The sequence below is a fragment of the Gasterosteus aculeatus genome, chromosome 18 (genome assembly GCF_964276395.1).
Source record: "Gasterosteus aculeatus chromosome 18, fGasAcu3.hap1.1, whole genome shotgun sequence".
Lineage (NCBI taxonomy): Eukaryota > Metazoa > Chordata > Actinopteri > Perciformes > Gasterosteidae > Gasterosteus > Gasterosteus aculeatus.
The window spans coordinates 13210384-13231722 of NC_135706.1; the positions used below are offsets into that span (position 1 = coordinate 13210384).

The 21339-nt window shown below is 45.1% G+C and overlaps 4 protein-coding genes across 4 annotated transcripts; 2 read left to right on the top strand and 2 right to left on the bottom strand.

Annotated features, from left to right (window-relative positions):
- Positions 1-726: 726 nt before the first annotated feature.
- naa20 (N-alpha-acetyltransferase 20, NatB catalytic subunit) lies at positions 727-3208 on the top strand. Its single transcript, XM_040161135.2, has 6 exons — positions 727-856; positions 1408-1432; positions 1536-1626; positions 1704-1839; positions 1943-2088; positions 2957-3208. The coding sequence occupies exons 1-6, from the start codon at positions 804-806 to the stop codon at positions 3040-3042; spliced, it is 537 nt and encodes a 178-aa protein (XP_040017069.1). The 5' UTR covers positions 727-803; the 3' UTR covers positions 3043-3208.
- On the bottom strand, positions 3062-10392 carry crnkl1 (crooked neck pre-mRNA splicing factor 1). Its single transcript, XM_040160999.2, has 14 exons — positions 9621-10392; positions 8278-8430; positions 7871-7962; positions 7602-7760; positions 7139-7305; positions 6679-6857; positions 6412-6582; positions 5990-6181; positions 5764-5823; positions 5557-5637; positions 4980-5219; positions 4493-4594; positions 3923-4171; positions 3062-3667 (listed from the first exon to the last, which is right to left on the bottom strand). Exons 1-14 carry the CDS (start codon positions 9666-9668, stop codon positions 3311-3313), a joined length of 2250 nt encoding a protein of 749 aa, XP_040016933.2. The 5' UTR covers positions 9669-10392; the 3' UTR covers positions 3062-3310.
- Positions 10393-10694: 302 nt separating this feature from the next.
- On the top strand, positions 10695-18218 carry cebpz (CCAAT enhancer binding protein zeta). Its single transcript, XM_040160990.2, has 17 exons — positions 10695-10929; positions 11876-13326; positions 13743-13974; positions 14261-14414; positions 14681-14769; positions 14872-14925; positions 15000-15102; positions 15191-15250; positions 15322-15388; positions 15640-15752; positions 16147-16207; positions 16344-16525; positions 16754-16783; positions 17105-17191; positions 17412-17476; positions 17575-17656; positions 17829-18218. The coding sequence occupies exons 1-17, from the start codon at positions 10726-10728 to the stop codon at positions 17987-17989; spliced, it is 3195 nt and encodes a 1064-aa protein (XP_040016924.2). The 5' UTR covers positions 10695-10725; the 3' UTR covers positions 17990-18218.
- On the bottom strand, positions 17459-19668 carry LOC120808302 (protein CEBPZOS). The gene is made up of 4 exons (XM_040161145.2): positions 19497-19668; positions 18718-18835; positions 18599-18643; positions 17459-18089 (listed from the first exon to the last, which is right to left on the bottom strand). Exons 2-4 carry the CDS (start codon positions 18833-18835, stop codon positions 18007-18009), a joined length of 246 nt encoding a protein of 81 aa, XP_040017079.1. The 5' UTR covers positions 19497-19668; the 3' UTR covers positions 17459-18006.
- Positions 19669-21339: the final 1671 nt, after the last annotated feature.

Below are 21339 nucleotides of genomic sequence, written 5' to 3' on the forward strand. Positions count from 1 at the left end.
CAGAGCAGGTGAACTAAAGAGGAGAAATGTGCTCAGCCTGCAGAATGACGTTGACTCAGAGACATTAAGGATGAAGATGGAATGTCAGATGGGAGGAATGCGAGCAGAGATTAAATTACACGGGTTCGTCCGTTAGACGATTCCACATCATGAGTCGATTACGCGATGAGCAATGGACAAGCAGTTTCATCTGCGTAAAGCAAACTCTCTGAAAGGGGAAAGTGTGTGTTTGTCCAAAGTGTCTCTGCTTGGTAATACTTACGACCTCAACGGCCCATCCGGAGTATTCGGTGGCGGAAAGGTCAAACAGGAAGTGTGAGGTGCTGTCAATCTGAAGCAAAGAAACAGTGATAAATATCTATCGCAGTTTACAAGATATCAAAGTGATGTCTTATTGATTTGTATTTTATTTATACTGATATAAATGAATAATAAACTGCAAATCATTTCACAGCTTTCAATTAACATTGACAGGAATCAATTTAAGATAACAATGGTTTGTTCTGTGACTCTTAACCTCAATACAATGCCAATACCATTGTTTTAGTGTATGACCAGATAATAATCAATATTATAATTATAATATAATAATTGTATTTTTAAGCAGAAGGACCCACCTCTCCGTGTTCATCATAAGCCTCTTCAGTACCATGAAACTAGTGGAAGAACGTCATATTCATGTATCATGTATTTTGCAGCTGCAGTGCTCCTCCGCTGTGACAGGGGGCGCCGCTCTTCTTCTTCTGGCCCTTTTGAAGTAGGCTGATGTCGCTCTCAGAGAGGTGAAAGGACACCGAGCCAACATGACAACATTGAGACCGTTTACCTGCGATGATTTGTTTAAATTCAACAATATGTGAGTGAAGCTTTGTCAGTTTTACTCCACCGAGTGAAGCGAAGTACTTTCACCTTCCGGGTGCCTCGTGTGGAAGTTTTATTGCACTTTCGGTTGTTTGATCAGCGTTAGCAGGCTAACTAGAATTAGCACTGAATGCTGTGCTGAACTCTCTCTAAAAAAAGGGAGAGGGAGTATCAGTTCCGTTGTTAAAAGGAAAATACTACTTGCCATAACCCTACTATAACACCGTGTGAATCGTCGGTGTCCTCTGAATACATCGGCACACATTTAATCAGTCAAATAACTGTACTTCTAGTAAATAATAGTCAGTCTGCTTAGCTAGCTAATGCTAGTTAGCTAGCTAGCCGGCTCGGACGTGAGGTACGAAATGCTTCTTAAATCAGCACGATTGGTCCCACGCGGGTTGTCCACACCTATCAAATGAATATTGAAATAGTTCTACATGTCGTTGTATAAGAAAATAGAATTATTTGGTTGTGTTTGTTTGACTGGTAATAAAGTGTTTTCTGAATTATTGGTTTTATTAACTTTTTTTTTCTTCTCCACAGCAACCTGGACCCCTTGACGGAAACTGTATCCTTCGTTTAAATGATTGTATTGTAATGTCTTAACTTCTGACAACAAACATATTACGTCCAAATGTCGTCTGCAGTTGTCTTTGACCTTTGACCTCCAGTATGGCATCCCGTTTTACCTACAGTACCTGGCTCACTGGCCGGAGTACTTCATCGTGGCCGAGGCTCCTGGTGGTGAACTGATGGGCTACAGTGAGTTTCATCATGCATATATTTACTTGTGTTGGTTTTCATTTGAACCTTCAGTCAGATAAGCTTGTTTCTCTCAGTCATGGGGAAGGCGGAGGGATCTGTGGCCCGGGAGGAGTGGCATGGTCACGTGACCGCGCTGTCAGTGGCCCCCGAGTTTAGGAGGCTGGGGCTCGCTGCCAAACTCATGGAGATGTTGGAGGAGATCTCAGAGAGGTGAGGAGGTCGAACCAAGTGTAGTGTAGTCCTGATCCTCTATGTGAACCGGTGTCATGCACCTTGTGTCTTTTACTCTGAAAATCCCCACATTTGCTTGCAGGAAGGGCGGCTTCTTTGTGGACCTCTTTGTGCGAGTCTCCAACCAGGTGGCGGTGAACATGTACAAGCGTCTGGGCTACAGCGTGTACCGCACAGTGATCGAGTATTACTCCGCCAGCAACGGGGAGCCGGACGAAGACGCCTACGGTGAGACCGGATACCACCTGCAGGACATGTCCCTTAAAAATGAAAAAACAACTTACGGATTAGCTTCCAGCTTTATTTTCTCTTGATTCTCACTAGAACGATTCGGTCTCGATTCAGAAAAGTTAATAATCGGAATTTAAAAGTCCGTCTCGCGCGAGATATTGCTCGCCATGGTCTCTACACCTGATTGGTTACAAACCCCGTCTTTGGATTGGCTGGAGTGATGCATTCACACCACGATAGAAGCCCATTTCCGCACTAATGTAAGGGGATAAAAAGTCGAAATGATGGGATAAAACGCCCCTTAGGTAATCGTTGTGGACCGTAGATGACAACTATCTGAGACTAAGAGCAGCTTTTTCTTCATTTAAAAGAAAAATGAATGTTTAATTTTTTTTTTTTTTACATAGGCTACTTCCGTATTGTGTTGAAATGCAAGCTGCATTGGTTCTTTCATTGTTGATAGAAAAAAAATCTACAAATATGATTTTCTTATAAAAAAAATTAGAGAAGGTAATTCATCTGTTGATTTTCTTTATTTGATAATTAAAGTAGGAAGTGATTAGCAAACTCAGATTTGAGAAAATTTAGAAAATCGAGAATCGTTTTATCAGTTTAGAATCGAATCGTTGACCTCTGAATCGAATCGTGAGGTGCCAAGAGATTCCCACCCCTAGTTTTCACTGTGGTGCGTTCAGGTGCACGAGTCATTAGGGACCAGAAGTGATATTGATGATTGTCTCGTGACACAAACAAAACAAGACGATGCGATTGTTTGACACAGCTTGATCATTTTTTTGTTTGTTTCTGAAGCTTTTTAAATACAAACTGCCCCCTCCTCACCGAGCCCACGCTGTTCTTCTTGCAGACATGAGGAAAGCTTTGTCCCGGGACACGGAGAAGAAGTCCATTGTCCCGCTGCCGCACCCCGTCAGGCCGGAGGACATCGAATAACAGACTGTGGCTCTCTGCGTCCGCATCACATCTTTATTATCATATTTAATGCGCAGTCACGTTGTACATAGTCTCACTGTCAGAGAGCCACGCTGCACACACACGTTACCATCAACTCTTCCTGTAAATTCTGATGATTTCTTAAGAATAAAGACACCACAAGTGAGTTTGAATTGATGTTTTGTGTAATGCAGAAAACAATCGCACAATAAATGCATCTTTGTTATAAAAAAAACAGGTGGTTAGAAAGGTCGAACTGAGCGGAGATCTACTCTTTATCTTCACCCCCGCTCTTACTCTCCTTCTTCCCCTCATCGTCATCACTGTCACTCTCACTGCTGCCTTCGTCGTCTCTGTCCATCTCTGCGTCTCTTTCAGCCTCTGGAGGGGCGGCGGGTTCGTCCGAGGTCGTCTGCGTCTCTTCGACCACCTCGGGAGATTCTTGTGGACTTTTGTCGTTTTCGGCCACCTCGGGAGATTCCTCCGGGCTTTTGTTGTCGTCTTCGTCCTCGACCATCTGCTGCCTCTTCCACATCTTGGCCATGGCCAGCAGCTTAAGGTTGGGCTGGTTGGCGGCGTCCTCCGGGAAGATGTAGTCGTAGTACTCCTCCCAGCCCGCGTCCGACTGAAAGACGTTCAACCGTCAACATCTGTTCTTTGAGTCATAGCTTAGAATGCAACTTCATTATTGCGCTCTATTAGTTCCCCCATCAGATCAATCCAAGACCAACTCTTTATATATCTACATATCTTGTTTCATGTACAGAAAGGGATGTTATGATCAAACCAAGTGCACAGAAAAACAATAAAAATCTCAATATACGTTATTGTGGTTAAACAAAAGTGGATGGACTTGCGTCTCAAATGAACATGTTCTCACCCCGTCCTCAGCGGTCAGTTTCCTCCTCTTCTTCACCTTGTCCGGCATCAGCTTCCTCACCCTCTCCATGGAGCTCTCAGAGCCAAACTCCCTCTCAAAGTCCCTCCAGGACTCCAGCAGCATCAGCCGCTCCTCCTTCTCCTCGCAGTTCCTCATGCCCTTGTTCGCCTCCTCGAAGATCTGCCGGCACTTCTGCAGCCGGTCGGGGCCGTCGATGGACAGCTCGTACTTAGCGTAGCTGATCCAGACCTGAAGAGGAGGAGTCAGAGTTCATCTTATCACAGTTGAGTGCTGTGGTTGGTTAAGTGCCAACTTCTGGTTCTTTGAAGTGAAGCTGGAGCTGCATTCTCCGTAGTGACCAGCAGGGGGCGACTCCTCTCAATCTCTAGTTAAGTCTTCAATACATTTAGGAGTCAAACAGACCATAAATAGGGTGCTTTAGGGCGGGGCTACACCCTGATTGACATAAGAATACCCCCCACTACGTCCTTATATGGTCACTTCCTGTTTACTGATAGCGACAGCCATAAACCGATGAGTGACTACACCATGGCAACGCGCGGTTCTCACCTTGACATGTTGTGTGCGCTGCAGCAGCCTCTTGTAAAGGTTCCTGGTGTTCTCAAACTCTTCCTGCTCGATCTCAAAGTCAATGTAGGACTTCCAGAGCACCTGAACACACACACACACACACACACACACACACACACACACACACACACACACACACACACACACACACACACACACACACACACACACACACACTTTTAAATGTTCCCAATAGTTAAGAGCATCATTGATATCTTTCTTCTAATTCAGCATTTGCATACGAGTATTCGGTATGTAATTTACTGTGATCTTGTAGTCTGGGAAACAAAAAGTCTCCCTTACCATAATTAGACCATTTAGAATAAACGCTGTGCTTTTACTATCAGCTTTTTCTAACTTGCTCCAACGAAAGACAAAGGTGTGCAAAAATAAAACAGTTAAATATCAGTGGGAATATTTTTTTTTGGTCCATATCCCTTAAAAAAAACAACCAAAGAATGAATACCTCTGGCATGTCCAGCCGCGGCTGTCCGATGGCGAGCTCGAAGATGGCGCGGGCCCTCTCCACGTCTCCCAGGATGGTCTCCAGCTCGGAGAACTTGATCCAGGTGGTGCAGTTCTCCGGACTGAACTCCAGGTACTTCTCGTACAGCTTCCTGCAGCGGTCAAACTCTCGCAGCTGCAGCTCCAGCTCGATGTAGCCCTTCAGCAGCTTGTTCTTCGGGCATTTACCGATGGCCGTGCCCTGCTCGAAGGGACACGGTCAATGCTCGACCTAATGTTAGCAAGAAACTCAGAACTACGCCTCTTCACCAGATCACAACAACATTTAATGATGTTGGACTGATGCTGGAGTGACGTAGAGACCTGTCAATCAGCGTCTAGTCCCGCCCTAAAGCATCTCCTGGTTCATGGTCTGTTGGACTCTAAATGGACAATAATTTACTAATTGAACATCATGCGGTGATGAAGACTTTAAACCAGAGATTGAGACCATAAGCCGTTTACCTAACAAACACAACAAAGAGGTAAATGTAAGCTAAATATTGATATAGAGTAATATATATATTTTGCAAGCTCACCATGACCCTTCTGGATCCCTGTAGGTTCTTCTGTCGGATCTCAAACTGAGCGTAGAGAAGCCAGATCTTAGCGAATGTGAACTGAAACGAAAGGAGCACAAGAGGATCACAGTCTGGTGGAACTTTAACTCACAGTGCCGACACGTTTCTGTGAGAAGAAAACAGAATCCGAGCGGCATTCTAAGAAAAAACTCAAATGTGAATTACCTTTTTATGTGGGATGAGGTCCAGAGAGGCCTGGTACACCTGCCTCGTTTTCTCCGCATCCTGAATAAAATCGTTTAAATGTTATTGAGATCATGGCTCCTATATGTATTTTTCGTTTTTTGTCATCTTTTAATCTCTCCCACACAACGTAAAGGTTTCCCCTTGTTAATAATTTGACTTTTCTAGGACTCCTTCCTTGTGGGTGAGGAGCAGAGAGTGAGCCCACCTTGACCTCCAGCTCCTCGTACAGAGCGTAGTTGATCCACAGGTAGATGTATCTCTTCCAGTGTCTCTTCTCCTGGATGGGGGGGATGTTGGCGATGGCCCTCTCGTACACCTCCCTCACCGTGTCGGGGTCGGCGTCGTTCTCCACTAGGCGGAGGTAATCGAACCAGGCGTCGTAGTTGTGAGGGTTCGCCTGACAGGGACAGGAAGTGACGTCAGCGGGGAGAACAGGAAGGGACATTTCTTTCCTCCCGCTGATCACCGAGAGTGAACAGAAATAGATCTCGTTCAGGCCGACATGTTGTGTTTAAAAAGGACGACAACAGATTTTATGAAAAAGAAATAACTTTGTGACTCACTGATGGACAAAGAATCAGACACTTCATGCACGTCAGAGATGATTGGCGCGAACCAAATCAATACCTTGACTTCCTCCTCGTACTGGAAGCGCCGCTTGTTGACGATGACGTCCTCGATTCCCCTGCGGTCTCCGAACTTCTTCTCAAACATGGTGTAGAACTTGAAGAGCTCCTGCGCCTGGTGTTTAGGGATCCGGTCCAAAGCGTACTTGTAGATCACCCGAACCCGTTCAAACTGAGGAAGACAGAAGACGAGGACGCCTTTATGCTCCGGCTGGGCTTGAAAGCACGAGGCTTTGGTTTGAGTCTGTTGGCTTCGTTCATCACAAACCTCTTTCTGTGTCTCCTCGAACTTTGCGAAGGCCACAAAGAGGTTTTCGTCCACGTAATCCTCTCCGAAGAACTCCACCGCCCTCTCGTACACCTTCCTGCTGTGAGCGATGTAGCCGTGCTTCTCCTCGAACCGGCCGTACTTGATCCAGTTCTTCACCTCGGGGTGAACGAGGACGAGTGCAGCGGAGTTAGGGTTTTTTTACACCACGAAGATCTTTTTATAATCAAGTCTTTTAAACAAAGACAATATTTGTCTAATGTGAGGATCTGCTGATTTGCGTTTTGGACTCTTGGTGGGACAAATCAAGATGTTTGAGGACACACTTTCAACATCCTTTGAGTTAGTTTGTCCTCTTGTCCCCCTGTTGCTGCCTTCTCTCTGTCCTCCTCAAATTGGATTACCACATTTATTACCATTCAGCTCTCAACACGTCAAAATCACCCACAAAGAAGGATATATCGCTCATAAATGGTGCGGGCTTTGTCCACTTCCTTGTAGCGCAGCTCAAAGTTGATGTAGGAGTGCCAGGCCTGCTCATCGGGCTCCCACTCCATCCAGCGCTCGAAGGCCTGCCGGCAGCCGGCGACGTTCCCCAGCATCTCCTCCATGTAGGTGTACTTGTACCTGTTACGGGACGGCAAGTCAAAAGGTGCATGAAGCACAGGTAGATATCTGGACAGACATCAGTGTTTCCCCTACCATTATGACATTGATTTGATCTGTATCCGCTAATGTTGATCAATAATGATCATCAATTAGTTTCAGCGCCAGTAAACGTCATCGGGAAGTTTTATTTTCTCTCTTTTCTTTTGTGGGACTTTGATGAGTGATCTGACCCGTGACTAATATCGTAAGCAGCTAATCGCTGTTCAACTGTCTGTAAATGTCAAAATAAGCCCAAACTGGGACTTTGTTCGTACCAGAACTGGTTGACTCGTGGGAGGATGGTGATGGCTCGGTCCCAGATGTTGCGGGCGTGGTTCACCTGCCGGCTCTTCATCTCCATCTCGGCGTACTTCAGCCACAGTGTGATGTTGCGGTGATCGACGTCCAGCGCTCGCTCGTAAATGGATCGGGCCCTGAGGAGAGGAGGAGGCGAGATGATGTGGGGATTAAACATTACGGCTAAGACGTGTGCCGGATATATTGACAGGAAAAAAGATGGAAGAAGAATCGTCTCCCTTAATACCTCAGGATCTCCTTCAGGCTTTCCTCCCATTGTGCGTATTTGATCCAGTTACTGATGACAGTCCGATTTTTTCTGATGTTGTCTTCAAAGCCCTTAATGAAGAAAAGAAAATGAATCGAGGAATAGTTAGAAAATTACAAATATCTGATCTGTATGATCAGAGTATGAGATTTCCACAAAAATCAAAAAATCATCATGTGAATATCTTTTTCAATGAAGAGAATAACGTAAAAATAATAATTCCCTCTTATAGCCTTAATCATTTTGTAAACAGCCATTCTTTCTAAATGTTCAGCCAGACCCCCCAATTTTTCATGTGTAAATTAAAACATGAACATACTTTCAACAGCGAATCTGATATTACTGATACTGCACATTGGAATGCAAACAGAGAGGCTGGCGCTCACCTTCCTCTTCTTGAGTTTGTAGTCGTTCAGCTCCTCCTCGTCGGTGATCTTCTGTTTGGGCGGCGGCGGCAGAAGCTCGAGCTCCCTCTCCTTGGCTTCCCTCAGCAGCTGCTCGGCGGTGATCTGAACCTCTGCAGGAGCTTTGTTCTTCACCTGCAGACACAAGAAGAAACGTCAACTTCAATGTGACGCCACTCCAGTCGGGGTCTTTGTGTCTTAACACAGACTATCCAGTACTCGTCAAAGTGTCAGATGGTTTTTCATTCCATTTCATGATGATGTCACTTATCCCGATGCTCGTTTTAATCAACAGGTACCTGAGAGCAAAACATGGCTACTTGTGTTTCGGTAGTATTATACAAATATGGAATGACTGTAGGGGAATATGACTGATTCCATGTGAATGTTTAAGCAGTCTCTACAGAATTGTAGAAGATGCACACAACCACGTTACGGTTCAACCCGTTTCAAATAAAGCAGCAGGTCTGGTGAGAATACAGGTGGAGTGAAAACAAGTTCCACTTTGTTATCACAGTACTCTGTGTGTATCACAATCAAGTTCATCAGACTTGAACTAGGTGGAGCTCAGGCTTTTTAGTGGTATTATCGATTGTTGAATGTAAATTGTTAGTAGACGTTTCACTCATGCGGGGGTCTGTAATTTGCCCTCACCAACACGTTTACTATGCACACAGCTTCACAAATTCACAAACTCTGTTCACTAATTTGTTCCAATCGTTTGGGATAATAATCAGTCCACCTGACAGGTGTTCCGTAACAATGCGCTGCTTGATTATTACTTAGGTGAGACTTAATAAAAGGCCACTGTAGAACTATGCAGCATCAGATCTGTTACTTCAACGTATGATCGGTGGGAGCAAAAACAAACAGGTGTCGCATTTATGTTTGTTTAGCGATGTAACCTTGTTTTTAACTATTCATAAAAACACTAACGTTAGGTAGGTTTTTGAGTGGCGAGCTTTGTCAAACATGCTTCAAATGAGTCTCCAGAGAGGGGAAAGCCTTCAGAGTAGAAACAGGAGTCACGGATCCAACAGCGCATCCGAGCGTAAACACGGAAACCCAAACAAAGCGCAGCGTGTCGGACACACGAGAATAATACGGCTGCGGAGCACAAGCGTTTTACGTCAAACTCTAAAGCAATATTTCAACGTATGTGCTATTCACATAAATTATAGATTTAACGACCCGCACGTGGTCAATAGCAAACGAGCACTAACGTTTTCTCGCGCTCTGCGCCTTCAAACATCAGCGCTAACTAGCTGTTAGCATGTTAGCTTAAACGAAGTTAATGAAGTTCATGGCTCTTTTCTTTTTCTCACCTTCGCCACCTTCGGTATCCGCTGTTTACCTGCGGCGGTGGACGCCATGTTTGCTGGCAGGTTTAATGCCCCAATTTATATGTTAGCGGGCTTACTTAAAAACGTTACGACAACAACTAGAAGCAGTGGACAAAACGTTGTGGCAACTTCAAGCACTAGCCGCCATGACAGTACCCAGAGTGCATTGCGAGTTCCGGTCCGTTACTGTGGTTACTCACGGGCTGCTCAGCTTTCACACATGCGGCACGCTGACACTTATTTTGGAAATTAAACTTTTCATGCCAAAAGATAAACCAGTAAAAGAATCACTCCTTTCGTTGTAACTAATTTAGATAATTTGACTTTAGGCCTCGCCGTCACCCAAGTTAAAGGAGGCCTATAAACGGCAAAAACTGTTGAGCCTCAAGACCCCCAAAACCTGACAGGGAAACTTTGTCTGAGCGAGCCTTGGTCCCCTAAGATAGACTGCACGGAGTCGGACACCCCAGTGGAGGTATTCATCTAGGGCCCAATTACGTCCCAGAACTGGAGCACTATGAGCGGTCCAAAGGAACCTCTGTTTCCTCCCACAGTCCTCGGGTGGGATTTCTGCTCATGAACTCCCGGGGATGGTTCCACCAGACCCTGAGCCCAAAGAACTGAACTCTCCAGCAAAGACTCATTTTCGCCCTGTTACAATAATAACAACATATTCCTTGGAGTTGTTTCTCTTTCTTTTCCAGCTGTCAGCTAGATGATGAATAGCATTTGTGATCTTATTTTGAAACGTAATTTCGAATGCTTTTCCGGCCTGTATCAGAATGGTAAGAGTGGTAAACTTGACATCTCGACAAACTCTCTGATTGGTCAAATGGGGGATTACGTAGTTGGGACAAAATATTGTTATTGGCTATTTGAGCAACAACCGGAAGTGGTTGTTCTTCACCATAGCTTTATTTTAAAAATGAATAAAATGACAGAGATTTTTCGTGTACATATTACATTGTCTTTTAACTACTAAAATGCCTTACGTAAAAAAAAATACGAACATATTTTGTTTCTTTTCTCCAAGCACGGAAACGCTTCCGTGCCGTGTCCTTCCACATCCGGGTCACGTTCTCTCTCCATGCTGTTAGGAAGCATGGCGGCGATAAACAAGCGCCGTAGAAAGTCCAAAGGGACATTCCAGCCCGCAGAAGCCGACATGGAGGCCGAAAACATCAGTGGCGAGGAAGATGGAGATCCGGAGGCTGATGGGGGGGAAGACAGCGCGACAGAGGAAGAGGAAGAGTTCAGCCTGGACGATGTTCTGCGGCTCGGAGGGACGCAGGCGAGTCACCCGAACGAAACCTCGTAACAGCTACTGAAACAAACGAGAGACTTTCTGCCTCTAACTACGCAACACATGTGGCACTTTCTACTTTATCAATAAATACAAACCAACTGAAATATGTTGTATTTTTATAAGTCACCCAGCAGAATAGCAAATGGTGGTATGAACATTAAAATGCATCAGTATTCATAATAATGCAATCCTATGCTGTATATTATAGTATACTACATACGGAGTACCTCCAGTACTCCAAGTACGCTGCAGCCTATTTATATTATTATACTGATGTGCATTTTCTTGTAGCAAAGTATTACTACTTCAAAAAGGGAAATATCTGAATACTTCCTCCACAATCAGGAATCAGGAAACATTTATTGCCATAATATGTCAGACATACAAGGAATTTGACTTGGCGGTTGGTGCGTAACAGCAGACAGTACGACAAGGAACGACAAGACAATGAATGAAATATAAAATAATGCTATGGGTTAGTTTAAAATAAAGCAATAAAAGTTAAAGTAAAAAATATTTTAAAATGAAAAAATAAAGTGCACAACTGGTTAAAATCATGTTAACTAATTCTACCTTCAACATCTGTTCAGCCAGATGTTCAGAAGTCCTGCAGTCACTCCTGTCCATCTGAAGCCAATGCTGGAAGATTATTTACTAGAGTACACACTTGATGTACTTGTACTCAACCCGAGTATGTGAATATTAAATGATAGTACATTTAATATTTTGCGTGTTTAAGACTTTAGAACCAAACCAATTTTAGCTTAAATGTTTTAAATCTTTCCAGCTCTAAACCACATTTGTCAGAACTGTGTTTCTAAATGCACATTTAGAAAAAAACAGGAATAAAAACCAAAGTATTGTGGCGTCTGTACTTGACCTCCGTTCATCTTATTGACGATCATCATTAAATGGCGGTTTTCTTCTCCAGGCCGACTACGTCATGCTCGCCGGCCTGGACGACTCCAACGAGCTGGTGGACGGAGGAAAGAAAGGAGCCATCGACGACCTGGAGGACGGCGAGCTGGAGAAGTTCATCGCCAAGCTCGGCGTCCGCGCCTTCGCCGGAGTGCAGGTGATCCCGGACGAGCCGGAGGACGGCGAGGAGGACGTCAAGAAGGCAGCCGCGGAGGACGCCGCAAAGGCGAAGAAAGCCGAGGAGGAGGCCGCTGCGCAGAGAGCGAAGAAGGACGAGAAGCAGAAGGCGAAGAAGAAGCAGAAGGTGAACGTGTTTGAGTTCCAACGGAGGCCGGTGCTGCTCATCAAGCCCGGGGGGAAGTGGTTCGACATGGACTACGCCGCCGAGGCCTCCACCGCCGAGCAGGACCCCTCGCTGGTCACCCAGTACAAGGCGCTGGCCCAGCAGCTGTACGAGGCCGACGTGGCGCTCTACAAGAGCAAGAAGAACATGCAGAAGGGCGCCAACTCCAACTGGATGAAGTCGGTGGTCTCCTCCGGCGTGCTGGCGGACCGGATGGCGGCCATGACGGTGCTGATCCAGGACGCGCCGGTGCACACGCTGGAGCACGTGGAGAACCTGGTGACCATGGTGAAGAAGAGGGGCAGCCGGCGGATGAGCCTGATGGCGCTGGACACGCTGCGCGAGCTGCTGCTCTCCAACCTGCTGCCGGAGGGCCGGAAGCTCCGCCCCTTCGCCCAGCGCCCCTTCGACCAGCTGGAAGAGCGGGCCAGCGGCAACCGGGATGTCCGCGACCGCCGCCTCGTCCTCTGGTTGTTCGAGCACCGCCTAAAGCTCCTCGTGGCCGAGTTCGTGGTGGCGCTGGACGCCGTGTCCCACGACACGGTGGCGGCCACCAAGGCCAAGGCGCTGTCCACCGCCCACGAGATGCTGTCCGCCCGCCCCGAGCAGGAGAGGGCGCTGCTGGGTCAGGTGGTCAACAAGCTGGGCGACCCCGAGTACAAGACGGCGGCCAAGGCCTCCTACCTGCTGGAGTCGCTGCTGCACAAGCACCCCAACATGAAGGCGGTGGTGTGCTGCGAGGTGGAGCGGCTCATGTTCCGGCCCAACATCAGCGCCAAGGCGCAGTACTACGCCGTCTGCTTCCTCAGCCAGGTGATGCTCAGCCACGAGGAGGCGGACCTCGCCGCCAAGCTCATCGGCATCTACTTCTCCTTCTTCCGCGCCTGCGTCAAGAAGAAGGACGTGGAGTCCAAGATGCTGAGCGGGCTGCTGTCGGGCGTGAACCGGGCCTACCCGTACGCCGACGCCGGAGACGAGAAGGTGAGGGAGCAGCTGGACACGCTGTTCAAGGTGGTGCACCTGGTGAAGTTCAACACGGCCGTGCAGGCGCTCATGCTGCTCTTCCAGGTGATGGACTCCCAGCAGAGCGTCTCGGACCGGTACTACGTGGCCCTGTACAGGTAAGGCCTTCCTCGCCTCTCATCATCATCATCATCATCTTCTTCTTCTTATCTTTTGTAGGCAGGATCATTGTTATTTCACACAAGTTCTTCTAATAAGTCAGATGATTCAATCTGGTGAATCGCGTAAACATTTATTCAAATAGCTTGTTTCCTTTCAGGACTTGTTGTTGTTATACAAACGTTATTGAAACATTTTGTGTCTTTTTAAGGTTTTGTTGTATCTCGTTCCGTCATCAATTCATTATTGGTGACCCAGACTGGAATCCTGCAATCCTGGACCCGGTTAGAATAGAAAATAGAAGAACTTCAGAAAATGTTAAACGTACAAATGCAAAGAACGAGCAGCTCGGATGGATCTGAGTGGAGATTGAGGACAGACGAACATCTAAATGTCCCCCCCCCCCCCCCTACAGGAAGCTGATGGACCCCGGCCTCTCGTCCTGCTCCAGGCAGAGCATGTTCCTCAACCTGCTGTACAAGTCGCTGAAGGCCGACATCGTGCTGCGGCGGGTCAAGGCCTTCGTGAAGCGGCTGCTGCAGGTCAGCGCCGAGCAGGGGGCCAGCTTCGCCTGCGGGGCGCTCTTCCTGGTGTCAGAGGTCATGAAGGCCAAACCGGGCCTGAAGATCCTGCTGCTGGAGGACGGGGTGAGGGCTCTCCGTCTTCATTTACATTATTATTACATTATTAACAGATGTAATGACATCAGGCCACAAACCGCTTAAAATGTTAATATGCTCCTAATGTGTTCTTAACATTCTAAATGAATTATTTAGTATATAATATTATATGAATTTTAAAATACACCTTTTTCCCTTCTAACCTCGTTAAGTATTCTGTAGCTAAAAATAGAAATAATCATCTGACTTTTTAAATTGGTTTTAAACAATGGTTTCCTTGCTGATTCTTTTGCATCACTTCCTGTTCACTCAGGACGGAGAGGAGGAGGAGTTCAAAGACCTCGCTGAGGAGGATGATGATGAAGAGGAGCGCTTTGTGGACGCTGACAAACAGGAGGAAGGAGTTGTTGCGGCGCCCGAGGTGGCGAAGCCCGCTGCATCATGGGTACATCACCAGAACCTGGAAGGTGTGTGTTTTCTCCTGTCAGGTCTCCAGTGGAAAATTAATTTGAAAACGATAAAACAACCGTTTCCTTAAATTGAGATTTAAAATCAAAAATTTAAGTTAAAAAAAACATAATTTATTGTTGCTTTGTCTGATGTTGGTCCGATAATTAGTGATGAATCCTTTCATCTTCCCATCAAACGTTTGCTGTAGATGCCACCTGCGATGTTCTCCTCCTTTTATACTAAACAGTCGTCGTTGTTGTTGACTGATTGTTGGTTCTTTCAGGAGGGAAGAGCATTAGCAGCTACGACCCGCTGCACAGGAACCCGTTGTACTGCGGCGCCGACCACACGACTCTGTGGGAACTGCAGAGGGTGAGAAACAAACCTCACATACATCACATATATCACATATATATGTATATATATTGATGATGATATTTTCCCTTCCTGTGTTTTTCTCCCCCTGATGTTCAGCTCTCGCTTCACTTCCACCCGTCAGTGTCGCTGTTTGCTAAAACCATCCTGGAGGTAAGAAGCTTCATCCAAACGCCGCCTGCTCTCTTCCTCTGTGGTGTTTCATGAGTGCTGCGTGTCGTCTCCAGGGGGGGTCCATCCAGTACTCCGGGGACCCTCTGCAGGACTTCACCCTCATCAGGTTCTTGGACCGGTTCGTCTTCAGGAACCCGAAACAACTGAAGGGGAAACGTGAGAAACGTCTTCTTAGTCCCTGTTGTCCTCCACTGAAGCAGATGTTTTCACTCCTTTGAACATGTGGACGTCTGCTCTTCTACAGAGAACACGGACTCTGCGGCGCTGATGCCCAGGCAGCGGTTCCCCCTCAGCGAGCTGCCCGGTGAGTCCTGCGCTGCGAGTGCTTCCCCTCTGTGTCCCATCGGGGCTGAACTCTGTCCTTCTGTCTCTCAGTGAACTGCGAGGAGTTTGTGTCCAAAGAGGAGAGCCAGATCCCCGTGGAGGAGGTCTTCTTCCATCGGTGGGTTCCACAGGCAGATCAATGGGATTTCATCAGAGCAGTATCTCTCTGTCATTTCTTCCTTTTTTCACTGTTAAAGTTAAGCTTCCACGTGGAAGTTCATCACCAGCTCCTTTTTGTTTCTCCTCTTCCTCCTCAAAATGACTCCCAGCAGCTGGAAGCTGAAACGCTTCAAATTCACTTTTCCTCGCGGGTCTCTCTCCGTAGACGTTCACGAGCTGAAGCGCCGTTCTAAATGTTTCATTCCACAGTTTCTTCCGGAAGCGTCTGCAGGAGAAGCAGCTTCCGTCCCGTCGTCCTCGAGGAGACGGAGACAACGCCAGCGTGGAGGACGTCGACGACGAGGAGTTTGAGAAGATGCTCGGTGAGTGGAGAGGAGCAACCGGTTGCCGGGTAACACGTCAGCCGGCTGCAAAACATCCAATAATAATCACGGAAGAAAACGACATCTGGTTAATTTTTACAATTAAACACTTGAATTGATGTCGGCCCTTAAAATGAAACAAATGAAACCTCACATGAGTGTTTTAATTTGTGCTTTTAAAAGGTCGATACTGAGCTTTTACTTTGAAGTATTTGGATGAAATTGTCCTTTTAAACACATATATATCCTCTGTTTAAACATTTGTGTTCTTTGACATTTGATGAAAAATACTAATTTTTGTAGTAATGTTTAGTTCATTGCTGAATAATCGTATTTCTTCTTGTTTTGCTCTTAAATCCCGTTTGCACTAATAACACGTTTCAACGTGTTTCAGATTCCGTGGAGGGAGACTCGTACTTCACTGAGATGGCCATCGATGATCTGGACTTTGCAGGGTGAGCGGTTGGCTTATTGATTATGTATTGATGAGCAACAAACCGAATGCTGCAGTAATAACAGTTAATAACACTTAACTTCTGCCTCAGACTGTTGATTATTGATTGTTGATCAGTCAGTTCTTCTCTCCTTCAGCCACGTGAAGAGCAAGAAGAGCAAGAAAGGCGCCGAGGACTCCGACGACTCTGAGGAGGACGACCTGGACGACGAGGAGGTGTCTCTGGGCAGCATGGACGAGGAGGACTTCGGAGACGAGCTGGAGGAGGAAGGAGGAGCCTTCATGGATCCGGCTGGAGATGAGGATGACGAGGACGAAGGTGCATTTGTTGATGAATTTTAAAATTTTACTTTTAAAAGGGTTTTTACGAAACGTCACGTTAAAATGTCTGACAACGACGTTGAGTTTAGTTATATTAATCAAACTAATGTGATTTGTCTGATTCCTTGAACATGTTCTGAAGAGCGTATGAGAAGACTTTAAAGAATAGAGCCGGATACTAAATGAAATATCTTCCTTCCATTAATGTTTTTTTCTCTCCTCTCAGTTCCGGTTCTGGAGGACGACGCGTTCAATGGTGAGTTCACAAAATAACGAATCTTTATCACACCGAGGATTCATAGCACAGGCCTGTTAAATATAATTATAATTAATTATAAAAAACAAACACATGAACTACAAAAACAGGAAATGAAGAATGCACGTTGTGGTATTCAGAGTAAAGTATTGGTACTTCCCGGAGTACTTGAGATACATATTACATATAGATATATTGTTGAGTGTGCACTGAGGTCGGTGTCACACACAGTGCACCCTGTGACTCGCTCTCCACCAATCAGAGAGCTGCATTTCATCTGCTCGCCTTACAAACGGTTGAGTGGTTTGTTTTTTCCTGCAGATTCCGAGGATGAGATGAAGGTTCCCGACATCACTCCTCGTACCAGGAAGGGAAAAAGGAAATCCTCAGAGGAGCCCGACTCCTCAGGTTACATACATTTCTTTTTGTGCTTATGTGGCTTTTTATACTTTATAACGTAAATCCGTCAAGAACAACCTGTAAGATGTAGTTTGGATGAACCACATAAAATATAGATTTTGGATGACTCATGATCCGTGAGTCATTCTGATTCCTCTGATATTGATGATTAATAACAGGTAAAACAACTTGTTCCTAGTGATCCTAATACCTTTGTCGCTCATCTCAGATTCTAAACGTGGAAAGAAGAAGAAAGGAAAGACCGATGCAGCCATGTTCGTGTCTGCTGACGAGGTTTTTATCATTTATCAAGTCCAATCTGACTTTTTAGTTTACAGACAAACTGCAGCACGACTGTTTTCTAATGTTGATCTGATTTATGTGTAACGCAGTTCGGCTCCCTGCTGGATGAGAACGCAGGGTCCAAGTTCGACAGCATCGGACTGAACGCCATGGCGAACAAGGACAAAGCAGGTGGGCTGAACGAGGGGAAATGACATCCGGGGCTTTATTCAGTTCTTCTTTAATGGACTCGGAGAGAAACGCATCCGTCCAGACATCTGAAACAAGCCGACTTCCTGCCGCTGTCGTCCTGTAGATCCATAAAAATCAATCAGCCTCTGATTGTGTTCTTTGTGCTCTGCAGCCCTGAAGCAGCTGAAGTGGGAGGCCAATCGGGACGACTGGATGCAAGGCCGCGACGCCAAGACCATGCGCAGGAAGAAGAGCGCGTTCGGCATGAAGAGGAGCTTCTCCCGGGCCAGGGGGGGGGGCAGGGCGTCCGGCGGCAAGAGGAGCAGGAAGTAGCGGCGTCACCGACGTCCTCATTCCTGTTTGAGCGCCCAGGCGTCGCGGTCCTTCTCCCGGAGGCCGTGTAGCCCCGCCCACTCGTTGGACTGGTAGTAGACTAGGAGGAACAAAGACTTTGACATCACGCCATGTTGTTACACGACTTATACATCAAAATGATTAACACTTTCATATTCAGTTTATAGAGATGGATACGTTTGATGCCATTAAAATGATTTTAAATCTGTTTTGTTTTTTTCTTCATGTTGCCTCGTATCAATGTATAGTAAGTCATGAAGGTCAAAGTTTATTATATCGGAAAAAGTCAGTTGATACCAGGGGTCAGAGGTCGGCATGTGGCTCCCTGAAGCTTTTACAAAAGATAACATAGTAGTTTTGCTCAAATCTACCGCAGGGACTCAGAACACTCGGCTCCTTGTTGTTCTTCTGAAGCCATGTTGGCGATACGGGGCCTTGGTGTCGCTGGGGGATGTTCTGCAGCGTCTCCTCTGATCATCTCACGCCACAGATCCACTCAGAAGCAGCGGCTTCGCTCTCAATGCTTTAGCTGGCACATCTGGAGTGAGTGACCCCCCCCCTCCAGTGTTTGAAACGAACAATTCTCACCTTCTAGAACCGATGGAAACCGTCTCTTCATTGTGTTCCTGAAATCTGCGGTGGAAAAGTAAACGTAAAGTCCAGTTCAGTTTCCACTACGATGACACAAGAAGAACTGCATCCATCACCTCGACTGCTGTTCATCTGCTGGAAGAGTCCGTAGGCCCCGAGGACGCCCAGCAGCTCCACAGCAATAAGGCCCTTCAGCAGCCGCTTGGCCAGAGGCTCCAGAGGCCGGGGGGGCATCTGAGGGGACGACACACACACACACACACACACACACACACACACACACACACACACACACACACACGACTCTCTCGTGTCATTATTGAACATTTTATTTGCCTCAAAATGATTGAATCTGCTGATTTATCGTTTCAATACAACTGAGCCCCAATTAGTCACTCATACAACGTGTAGTCATTTCAATACACAGCGTGCTATCATATTAAAATGTAGCACTGGTGTTTCGATTTATTGACCTTATGTGGAAGTTTCTGCCTGGATTCAATTCATAATATAATTTTTGTAATCTCACGTCACAACTGATGTTTTAGTTTTTTAGAGCCAGTTGTAACCGGATGCAACGTGTGTGTGTGTGTGTAATTATATATAATTTTACTGGGTGAAAAGTCACGTGTTTCTCTCGATAGTTGACACTATTGATAAAGATGAGTATTGTGACCTTGTCACGTGTCATTTAAACTTCCGTCTCAAAGGATATTCTAATGAATACTTGTGATACTTTAGTTCATTCTGTCAGTTAACGTTAATAGATTTGTGACCTAACGTTACATATGAAATAAAATAGAATTTATAAAGAACGGAAACAACATAAAATGCTTCCGGTTTTCATCGTGACTTTGCTGCACGCGTTGATTTAATCGAACGTGAATAAACTCACCTGTGTATTTGTCAGAGGGCGGAAACCTGCAGGTGTTTGTACGAGGAGGTTAAAACAACGTCGCAGACGTCGCGCACAGGCTGTCAATGAGACTTCCGGACTACGGAAGCTCGGCTGGAAAAACAGAACCAGCTGCGACTTTTACATCCATCGTGCTGGATTAAACAATACCTTTAATAATTATAACAACAATGTGTTAGAATACTGTTATTGTTGTTCAAATATTGTTTAGGTTTTCTGTATATTTTCTTTTTACTTTTATACATATTGTTACAGTTTCTGTATATTTGTACTAATATTATAAAGATGTCTGTATATTTTGTTATTATTGTTTAATTAACAACAAAGAGACAAAATGACATTTTTGTACCCGTTTTCGGTCCAATGAAAACCGTGTTTCAAAGTGGTGATTTTTAATGTTTATGATGAACTAAATTATGACGTGACAGGAAACATTCGACTGCAGAAACAATCATTTTACTAATAATGGCAGATAGTTTTGTTTTGTTTTGTATGGACACGTTTCACTTGCTGATTCACATATGTATAGTGTAGTATTGGTACTTTTAGCTTCTACATGTAGTATCCATTACTGCCTTTCAGTATACACATGGTGCTGTAATGTAAAATACAGGCGTGTGGACAGCAATCAATCTGTTGAGCTTCCACATAATCACAAACTAATATTTTACCATTAAACACATTCAGGCATTCATATTGTGACTTATGAATGCTCAGTTTTTTTCACTTCCCATTAAAAAATGTAGTTTCATTTTCTGTGAAGAGCTGAAGTCAGAAAAAAGACTAAACATTGAAGATTGAAGCAATCAAATAACCAAAGCACTTGTTTAAAATTTAAAAATCTGCAAACCAATCAGGATGCAATTACACTTTATGTATTTGTTCCAGCTGCAGTTACAGGAGTTCACCAGCAGGTGTCAGTGTCTTGTTTCAGATCTGAAGAAAGTTCAGTTTTTATCTGCAGAAACCGAAAGGAAAGAACCAGATTCTAACCTGAGACCAGTCTGCATGTGAGAGGGGGAGCATTGATCAGTGATAAACAGATTAATGCTCCACTAATATGAATCCAGAAACATAATAATAAAACACCAACGAGGAACATTTTACTGTATCAATACTTAAAGTACTTTTTACTGATACACACTTTCACACTTCTGAGTATCTGAATATTTCTCATAAAATAAAGTCTTTGGTAAAATGCATTCATTAAATGAATAAATAAAACATGACAATAAAATGCAAATAAAGGAGCTGACTTCTGTTTTGTGTGTTTTCTGAGATTTCTGCGTGTTTGGAAGTAATTTGCTTCGTGTGAGCTCAGTATTCTCTCAGGTGAGTTCACACCTGCTGGAGGTGAGATCATAAAGTCCGTGGATGGTCTCTCTGATCCTCAGCAGCTGCACAAATCACACCCACGAAACTGAATTTAGTTTATCTGACGTGTTTAAAAACTACACTACCCATGATCCTCAGCAGCTGAGCCGCCAAACCAACACAACAAGAAGTAACGACAGTTATGTTGAATTTGGAATTAGAATAAGTTTATTTTCTTGTTAATAAATAGTTAGTTTCAGACTGAAAAAAACGCTAAATGTGTTAAAATTACAGATTTTTTAAACTGAAGCACGTTCAACAATATTTACCTAAAGCGCTAGCTTAGGGAGCGTATCAATTAGTTTAGCTTCGGTTAGCTTAGCACGAAGACAGTATGCAATAGCTGGAAGCAGCGACCACAAACACACTTGCGGTTGATTTTCAGATTAAATACATGTGCATTTTATTTAATGAGTTTAGAGGCGATGTTTTATCTAGTTATTTGACA